Source organism: Silurus aristotelis, assembly GCF_946808225.1.
Source record: "Silurus aristotelis genome assembly, chromosome: 10".
NCBI lineage: Eukaryota > Metazoa > Chordata > Actinopteri > Siluriformes > Siluridae > Silurus > Silurus aristotelis.
This window is the reverse complement of record NC_139583.1, coordinates 23,832,461-23,842,892: the sequence shown is the minus strand read 5'-3', so window position 1 is coordinate 23,842,892 and position 10,432 is coordinate 23,832,461. Positions and strand designations below refer to the sequence as shown.

The 10,432-nt window shown below is 40.8% G+C and overlaps 1 protein-coding gene across 5 annotated transcripts in view; it reads left to right on the top strand.

The window, feature by feature from the left end:
* large2 (LARGE xylosyl- and glucuronyltransferase 2) overlaps positions 1-10,432 on the top strand; it is a 148,728-nt gene that overhangs the window by 131,770 nt on the left and 6,526 nt on the right. For all 5 annotated transcript variants that reach the window (XM_083552958.1, XM_083552960.1, XM_083552961.1 and 2 more), the window contains 6 exons: positions 308-390; positions 1,708-1,831; positions 5,119-5,290; positions 7,839-7,943; positions 8,064-8,176; positions 8,324-8,449. In XM_083552958.1, the coding sequence (XP_083409084.1) occupies positions 308-390; positions 1,708-1,831; positions 5,119-5,290; positions 7,839-7,943; positions 8,064-8,176; positions 8,324-8,449 (723 nt within the window). The remainder of the gene's footprint in view (positions 1-307; positions 391-1,707; positions 1,832-5,118; positions 5,291-7,838; positions 7,944-8,063; positions 8,177-8,323; positions 8,450-10,432) is intronic.

The window sequence follows — 10,432 nt, the reverse complement described above, 5'->3', positions numbered from 1 at the left end:
GCATAAAGAAGCATTATTAGCATTGGAACACTAAGACATCTGCCAAACTGTCTTAGTGTTCCAATGCTTATAATGCTTTTCAATGAAAGCTTAACTATAGAAAAAAATGAAGGCTTAACTATTCAACTGTAGGTATTATCAGGCATTAATGCTTTTTCATTTAAATTAAATATTTTTATCATCCAACTATAAAAAAGTATATAATGATATGTAAATGATCAACTCACACAACCCTCTCTGGAATGATGTCTTTAGCCTCTCAGGGCTTTTGTCAGTACGTTTTAACATATTCTGTCTGTGTGCACAGCTGATTCACGTGGCATGTGTGTGTGCGGGTCACAACGCCAGCCGAGACGTGGTCACTCTGGTCAAGTCCATCTTATTCCACAGGTAAGCTAGGAACATCCAGTTCAATCACTTGTTACATTTTCATTACTTAGTACAAGATGTGATATTAACATTACATGATTACATGATAATACAAATGGTACTACAGGTCAAGTCAGGCTTCCATTCAGTTCATTCAGTGTTCAAGCTTCACCTGAACCTTAAATGGAAATGGATATATATATATACTCGGTTATATATATATATATATATATATATATATATATATATACACACACACAGTGGAACCCACTTATCTCGCCCTCGGTTACCTCGACAACCCTATTAAGTCGACGTTTTTGAGGTGGAACCGCCAAATTCTCGCTTTGTCTAAGCATTTTTTTTATCGGATATGTCGACTTTTTTATGTCGCCGAACCCTGATATCTCGAGCACAAGGGGGGAAAAATTTGCCATTTGACGTCGGTTATCTCGATCGGCACTGTGCAGCCGCAGAAGAACTCGCGAAAGTGGCGGAAAAATCAAGCCTTACAGATGCTACAGGTGTTTTATTGTATACTGGTGAATCTCTGCTGTTAGTTAGTGCACATATGCCTTTTGTTGTTAAATGTTATGCGATGAACGGGAGGCGAAAGCCGCGCTTGGTAGGAACGTGGGATGAGCAGCAAAAGCATAGAATGAACACCGGCAGGATCGGGGGGGAATCCGCGATGCGCTTTGGGAAGAAAAGCGCAGCCGTTGAGAGAGTGCCGGTGGGAAGACACGTACCGGGATACGCATGCGCGATAACAACGACCGCTGTGAACCAACATATACCAACAATAACAGACAGTGAGAGTGTGGAAGTTTAAATAGGAGCTGGTGATGATGTTAAACGAGCACCAGATGTGCGCGATTGAAGCCGGGAGCTTCAGAGAAAGCGGCCGAGAAAACACCTGCCACGCCGAAGGGGGCCGAAGGGGGCGTGGCAGCTAAACACCTTTGGGATGAACTGGAAAACTGACTGTGCTTCAGTGCTTCTTAATGTACATTAGAACCTGACCTTGCTAATGCTCTAGTGATTGACAAGGCAAATGCCCACAGATATGTCCCAAAAATCTAGTGGAAAGCCTTTACATAAAAGTGGAGTGGAATTTATTATAACAGCAAAGAGAGACCAAATCTAGAATAGTCAATGTTTAAAAAGCACAACACTGATCATTAGGTATCCACACACCTTTTGCCAGATATTGTATAAAAAGTTTACAGTCATATTCTATTTGCTTCAACAATCATCCAACACTGATTATTATGTTAGTACAAGTTTATATCCTTTATGACTTTTACTTATGACTCTCTTTTGTTCATCTCATCGTTCCAGGAGAAATCCTTTGCATTTTCACTTCATTACTGACACAGTGGCCAATCAGATCCTCAGCACGTTGTTTCAGTCGTGGATGGTACCATCAGTGCAAGTCAGCTTCTATGATGCTGATGAACTAAAGGTAAAAACCTGTTCACATCTTTTGTTCAAAATATCCATATTTGATCTCAAAACTTAATAGCAAGCCTTGGCAGAACAGTTAGTCCATCAGCCAGTATGTATTATGGATTGTGGTAAGTATTTAGATTACATAGAAATGCAATAATAATATGTATCTTATATTACATAATATATCATACAATTCATTTATCTTTATACTTTCTTTGAGTGGCCATCATGCCGGTAAGATTATATCTGCTCCGAGATTTTTCAAACAAATACATTTTCACATAAGAATTTTCAAGGCAAACAGAAATTAAACTTCAGAGCAGAGCAGTTTAGTGAGAGGAAAGGTCAATTTCCGCTCTCAGAACATATTTCAAAAACCTAAGCTAGTTAATGTTACACTAACCTTATCGACCTCTATCATATGTTCTTAACGTGCAGTTTCAAATTAGCCTTTATACCTGGGAATGTGATTGCATTTAGGAAAAAAAATCTGATAACACTACTCTTCTTGTCTCTTGAGCTATTAGAATGCCCCACTAACTTAAGGCATCTTATTATATTTTATTGCAACATAATTCTAGTGTTAATTTTGAATACCTAATATTACTTACTTATTACAATATAAGTAGTAATGGATATTGAGGCCCAAAGCTCCGCCTATGCTTGGACTTCATTCCTTCCTTCCTCCCTCCACTGGCTTGCCTACAAAGCCAAAAATGGACCAGCATCCTCTTACCTTAAAGACCTTATCACTCCTTGCACTGCACTATGCTGCCTGAGATCTTCTAGCACTGTTCGACTGGTCTCCTATACCTGGGTACCTAAGGGTAGGAGGTAGGTTTACTTTTAGGCTCTTCTCTGTTCTGGCACCAAGGTGGTGGAAGGAACTTTCCCCTAGAGGTCCAAACAGCAGGGTTGCTTGCTATCGTCATGTGACATTTGAAGACCTACCTCTTCCTGAAACACATAAACTAGCAATTTTTTCCCTGGTTTGCTTTGTTTTTTTGTTTTGTTTTTTAAATCCTGTAGGCTAATGATATCTTAAGTTTGTAATCTAGTGAACCGGTGTTGATTTATTCATTGATAGAGACTCAAAGCACTTTTGCACGTCGTTCTTTATAAGAGCGTCTGCTAAATTCCGTAAATGTAAATGTAAATGATGGTGGGTGGATGCATTAATAATAGATAGATGGAGGGTGACACTATTATTTCCTTTTCACAGAGAGTAGACATTTACACTTATTTTACCTCAGGTCAAAATTTAAATTTAATGGGTTGAATGGAAGGTTGGAGTCCAAGGCAGGTTGAACCCCAGGTAATACAAGTTATCAAGCCCAAGTAGCCTGAAGAATTGTGAATAATAAAGGTCTGGGCTTCTCCTCGGGGTGAATCTTGCACTAATTACCCTGCTGATTCTCCACAGTAGCTGTAGAGGTTAGTTCTTGGTTCAATCTCTCCATGAGTGTAATGGATTTTGCTAGCCAGTGATGAGGCTGAGGTTAGTGACCAGTCTCTAAATGAACACTTTCCAGACTTGAGGGCCGATGTCTTGAGTAAGGCAAACCGGCTAAAACAGGGCTTCAACTGTCTCATAAAAAGTGCTTAGACTTGGAAAAGGGCTCAAACAAGCCTTAGAGAAATGATTGACCACTATGGTGGTATGAAATCCACAGTGGATGAAATCTATTAAAGGATGCATCTAATGTCTTGGGATAATGGCAAAGATTCCAGCTTGGTGGTAAGACGCTGTCTAGACACCTTGGCTTGAACAGTGGTAAAAGACTTACTGTATATTACCTGGCACAACAACTTTGCCAGGAGTATGTGCTGTTGCAACAGTTGAGATATCTTGACCTACCCACCAGTGTATTGAAACAACCAGGCAGAAAAACTAGATGATACTTAGTGGCTTGATGTCCACTTGTGCTGGGTCATACCATTTTGACCAAGAGTCTGCTTAGGCATACTTGCATATGTAAATTATGTTAAATGTGAATGTAAAGTAGAGAACTTGTCTGGCACGACAAGAAGTTTTGCATCTGCTCAGATGCCGTGTACACTTTAATGCAGTGTAGAACGGTATATCGTTGAGGGGTTAAACTGCCTTTATGTAGTACTCCAGATGTTTCAGGGCAGTACTCCTTACTACTGTGGTCACTTTGGTGCACAATACAGAATAGCAAAGAGTAGACTTGAACTGTACTGTTCTTGACCCCAGAGGTTTATGGTCCATAGCAGAGAAGAACATGGTTGCATGGGGATCTTGCAGTCTCAGACCAAATGTTCTACAGTAACACTGGCTGAAGCCCCAGAGGCAATCATGTCTGAGATTTATATGTATATAGTGACACAATGGCACTGTGGGTAGCATTGCCACCTCACAGCATGTGTTTCCTCAAGGTGACCAGTGTTACCAGGATAGGCTTTCATACCATACAGGATAATGCAGCCATTAGGAAATGTATTTAAGTCACATGTGTAGATGTTAAAACCATATGTAGGATACATAATGTCTAAAATTAGCTGGGAGTGAGCTGTAGCTGGAAGGCCTTCTGTTCTCAGCATGGAATATCTGCAGAGATTATGGAGTGAAGGAATTTTCATTTTTGTTCACATATTGGAAGTGATTACGCAATCCTTTTTTCTTTTTTTTTTGCTTTTGCAGAGACTTTTAAATTATTCAAAGTGCATTTATAAGTTGTTTTGTTTGGTTCGTGCGGCACTGTGGCATCTGCGTGCTGACATACAAAGAGCATTTTGTTTTCCCATAATACGCAGTGTGAAAATGCATATTCATCAAATCTCTACACATATTAATCACGTACACGTTCGCCACGGGTGTGTGTCTTCGATTTGACTCTCGCACTCCCGCTCTTTCTCTGCTATTACCTCTGATTGTGTTGTTGTTTGGCTCAGAGCCTTTGTAGTCATTACATGCATCTAAAAACACAGGAACTCTGCACTCTTAAGTGGATGCTATCTCTGCAATTCAGTCTTTTATCTCTTGTCCACCAGATCATTTTTGCCACGCTTCTCATCAATAAATATGTATGCGCTGAGATGAAAGAGACATTACTGACAAGGTCCCTTCTGTGGGGAGTGATGCTATTACAAGCAGACAAAACCCAACGAATGAGACCAGGTTATTCTAGTGACACCTTAAACACTAACCCTCTCTCTCTCTCTCTCTCTCTCTCTCTCTCTCTCTCTCTCTCTCTCTCTCTCTCTCTCTCTCTCTCTCTCTCTCTCATTCTCTCTCTATATCTCTCTCTCTCTCATTTCTGTCTTTTGTTATTTTAGCCGGAGGTTTCATGGATACCCAACAAACACTATTCAGGAATTTATGGCCTGATGAAACTGACGCTCACCAAAGCGATGCCTTCTGACCTCTCGAAAGTCATTGTGCTCGATACAGACATCACTTTTGCTACTGATATTGCTGAGCTATGGGCCATCTTTAAAAAGTTCACAGGTAATTACTACAATTACTCATATGACCTTTAATGTCCAAGCGAGCATCCAGGACCAAACACCAGGGTGTCCTGATATGTTGTGATGTTAGTATCATTAAAATTGGTGCTACCCAAACATTTGCACAAAAATTCCAAGCATGTATTATTTCTGACTGTTGAAATAATCCTCACTGCTATTAGATCTACTTACTAGAGCCAACCAGTGAAATCGTTTGTTTTTTAAAAATTCATCTCTAAACATTATACTTAAATCCTGAAAAGCACATTTCTCATGTTATTCTGATTGTAGTTTGATTGAAGTTGACATTATTTATACTAGCCAAGATTAGGAAATAAACAATTTCTCACTGTTCACAGTAGTTGGCTTTTGATCTCAGCCTTCACCGTGTCATTACAAATGAATACAATCTCAGACCCACTGCCAGTATATCACATACTTCTGGGGAACTCAATAGCCAACTTCGAGCACCACCGTGTTATTGTTACATTGCTCAATAGCATAATATCCAGCATTTTCCCTTTTTAGTTCTCTTTTATTCAATTCCTCCACTGTAGACTATTTTCATAGAATCGAGAGCATGATTATGCAGAGATACAGAAACTCTATTTAAATCAATATCACATTCTTCGTGCCAATGATATGCACAAAGCATTTGTAAACCTGGCAGCATTTTGCATGCTCGAAAGATTTTTCGAATACTTAGAAGGTGTCAATGCTGGAACAATTAACTGTGGTGAAAAGAAAGTAGCGGAAAACATTGATTTAGAGAGAGTTATTGATAAAAACTTTTTTTTTCACACTTGATCTCAGGATTGTTGCATAAGAGATCTAAGGTTTATTTTTGTGCACATATTTCTAGTTTTGAATGTTTTCCAGAACGTCCAGTTGTAATTTTTGTGATCAGAAATGAATGTGTCTGTGCTGATGAGACAATTTGTATTTCCAATCCCACTTTGGTCCTAAATGATGTATTTGCTATTTTGGTTCTGTTTTACTGACTTCAGGCTAAATCTGTTTTATTTCTTTTAAATAGGCATGGTGTATTTTAAACTAATTCTGTGGTAATATACTACTTTATCCAATTAAATCGAATTAATCGAATAATTAATAATTACTTACACTCTCATTCCACACCAAAACATCAGATAGAAACAATGTAATACCAAAATATTAGAATATACAGTACCAGTCTGTTATTGTTTTTAAGAGATTTATGCATGTTCATTTATATAGGGGTCCCTGGTGGTCTAGTGGTTAGGATGCGGCGCTCTCTCCGCTGCGGCCCGGGTTCGATCCCCGAACCTTGATAAGCCCGGATAAATGGGATAAAAAACGTTCCAAATCAAACATGCGGATGATCCGCTGTGGTGACCCCTAATGGGAGAAGCCAAAAAAAGATGCAGGTTCATTTATATGCAAAAACTATTTTTTAATTTAACAGTATAAATATTTACTTTGACCTAGCGAATATATGAGAGATATTAGATGGATGTTACAAATGTTACTTTATTTTCATTGAAAAATCCTCCATTTGCATGAATAACAGCTCTACAAACTGTTGGCATTCAGATAGTTCATTTTATTTTGTTCAGCTGCAATTCTTTGCCATGCCTCTTGTAAAACTTGCCAAAGGTATTCTTTGCTTGTAGAATATTTTATTCTGACCTTGTGATCTAATTCATCCCAGAGGAGTTCATTAGGATTTAGGTACAGTGACTGGGCAGGCTGTTCCATAATAGATAACACTCAAGCTGACTGTTGGCTTTCTAAATAATGCTTACAGAACTTGTATGCTTCTCATTGTCTTGTTGTATGGTAAGGTTGTTTCCAATTGTCTGAAGTTCACAGGAACTGCACGGTTCTGAAGTATGGTATGGTAGCTATATTGGTTCAGTATTCCCTTCACCATTAAAGCTACATATTTTTAATAATTTAGCCTGTTCTCCAAGCATTAACAGAAACTCGTAAACTGAAACGTAACATACCTACATGTATTTCACCTGAAACTCACTGTTTTGGAGAAAGGTGACAGTTAAAAATTAATACTATTAAATGACTTAGTTTGTTGCATATTAAAAAAAAGGGATCATTTATGTGTCTCCCAAAAAGGATAAAAGACTAGGTGTTTCCAAACTTAAAGTTCTTGGAATGAGGAGACATTTTTACTTCTCATGATCTGATACATCTTTCCTGTTGAACATGTGATTTGCTGGGCGAATTACTTCAAACAGCATCATTGTTTGAACGTACATTTTTCAAAGTCATGAGCTGTTAAATAGATTTACACATGAATGCAAATATATTTGGAGCTTTAATGATTATATTTCAAGGAAAATTAAGACAAGCCTGAGATGTGCTCTGTCCAAGAGATTTTGGTCAGGTTTTAGGCTATTTAATTATGCATATAGGTTGTGAAGGACAATTGGGTGTTTAAAAAGGTCTTAACCTTTACTTCATACGCATATGTGTAAAAAGTAGTATTGGTGGAAATCACCTGATCGGTATTTGTGGGGAAGATGGATGACTTTCATTATTTCTTACTGCAGCAAAGCAAGTTATTGGACTCGTCGAGAACCAGAGTGATTGGTACTTGGGTAACCTCTGGAAGAACCACAAGCCCTGGCCTGCTCTGGGACGTGGCTTCAACACAGGTAAAAAGAACATCTGCACACATGCCTGTGATGAGGCGGAAGACTCATCGAGGGGAACTAATTTCTATGGCATTTTTTAATGATACTGCTAAAATAAATGTTTCTCTTTTAATGCTGCAGGGGTGATCCTGCTCTACCTGGAGCGCTTAAGAAAGCTTGGGTGGGAGCAGATGTGGAGGTTAACAGCAGAGAGAGAGCTAATGAGCATGCTTTCCACTTCCCTGGCTGATCAGGTCAGGGTGATATGACCAAGCTGTTATTCTATTACTGACAAACAATGTCGTTGAAGCTTTCTAAAATAAGTGTTGTATGTTGTATGTTTGTGTGTGTGTGTGTGTGTGTGTGTGTGTGTGTGTGTGTGTGTGTGTGTGTGTGTGCAGGATATTTTCAATGCAATCATAAAACAGAACCCGGTTCTTGTGCACCAGCTGCCATGCTTCTGGAATGTACAGTTATCAGACCACACTCGCTCTGAGCAGTGCTACACAGAAGTGTCAGATCTTAAGGTAAGGAAGAATATGACATGTACAGCGTGCAATGTATGGTATTCAGTACGAAGTTGGTGTGACAATAGTTGAGAGTTTCCCTTTCTAAAACAAAAGGAGAGAATTTTATTTGACGACTTCAGTTCGACTGTGGCAGCGAAGCATCACAGTCATTAAAGCAACTAATATCTAGTTAGGCTTATGTCTATTTATTCATGATGTTCACTATATAAGCAAACCACCCTTAACTATCAAGACTGTCTTTCCCACTGCATATACTATATGTACACTATTTGGTTTAAATTTATGGACATCTGACCATAAGATTGGTATGTGCTTCTTGAGCATCCCATTCTACATTTAGCCTTTATCTTCTGTTATATTAACCTCCACTCTTCTGGGAAGATGTTTCACTAGAGTGTGGTTTTGTAGGTGAGGTGGGGCGGCCTGGGGCACAATTAGTGTTCCAATTCATTCCAATTCTGTTCAGTACTCTATAGCAGGTCATTCATAATCCTTAACTCCAATCCATGTAAACCATATCTTCATGGAACCGGGTTTATCGTGGTGGTTACACGATTAAAGCAACCAGCAAGATGAAGCATTGCTTCCATCCGTGCGATCCTCCTTGCCCCCGCTATATTACGGCGTGGGGGGGATACGCACATACTGTGTGTTACTGTATGGACCCGAATACGCATATTGCGCTCGCATGAGAACACTCGTTGAGGAGGGTGCTCCTGCTCCCCGTGGCTTAGCCAAAGCAAAGCGGCATGCTAGGACCTGGGGTTTTCAAGTGGACCTCACAGAGGGGTTGAATCACTACGGACATCTCCCTAACAGTCACTAAGGAGACCACTAAGGCCATTGGCCGGTCTATGGTCACCCTTGTTTCCACGGAGAGGCATATTTGGGCCTTTCTGAAAGAGATAGGGCTTTTCTCCTGGACGCCCTGCTGGTGCCAACGGGCCTTTTCGACGACGCTATGAAGCAATCGGCAGCATTCCAGCATTTCTTCCTACATCACCTCTGTGGGGCTGCTTGGCAGGCGCAGCCACCACCATCACAACCCGACACCTCCTGGCATCACGATGTGCAAAGCTGGATCATTAACCCTGCCACCCTCTGTGCTTCAGGGAACATCCTCCTTGCTTTCCATCCGGCATCGTAGCAGACGTGGGGGGGTTCGACGCCTCTCAGGAGGCCCCTAGAGCTGCTCCAGGTCGTTGTTACGGCTCCAGTTTCCTGGTAGGGCAATCCACAATGTAGGTCATGCAATTTCTACAATGTAGGTCATGCAGCGAGCACTATGTGTCTTAGATATGTGTGGACATCCCAGGGGTTCTGACTTAGCGCCCTATGCTGGGAGTTCCTGGGGGTCGCAAAGCACTTATGACAGATGTGTCTCTCATGGGGTGGGAAGCAATCATGAGTTGCTGCTCCGCTCGGGGTCTCTGGTGACGGTCCCATCTAACATGGCACATAAATTGCCTTGAGGTGCCGGTCGTGTTTCGTGCTTTGAGGCATTTCCTTCTAAACCTCAGAGGTCACCATGTGTTTGTCTGTACAGGTAACACCTCTGTGGTTTCCTATATCAACCGTCTGCCCTCTTGCCTCCTGTACAAGCTGGCAAGCCAGATCCTCCGGTGGACTCAGGGGTAGCTGCTCTTCTTGAAGGTAGCGTATATCCTGGGGCGAATAAACCAGGTAGCAGACACAATCTTGAGGCAAGGGCCGAGGCCCGGGGAAATGGCGGCTCCAAATCTGAGAAAGGTTTTACAGAGATTAGGTGGACCCGTTTGCGTTTTAAAAGACGTCGCACTGCCCACAAATAACAATAAGCAGACGCTCAGCAGATGGATTGTGGATGCAATTGTGGAGTCCTATGGTTTTCCTGCTCTCTTCGGGGTCAGAGCGCACTCCACTTGAAGTGTGGCAGCCTCTAAGGCTTTGTCCTCTGGAATTTCCCTCCAGGACATTTGCAACAATGTGGACTCCCTAAAG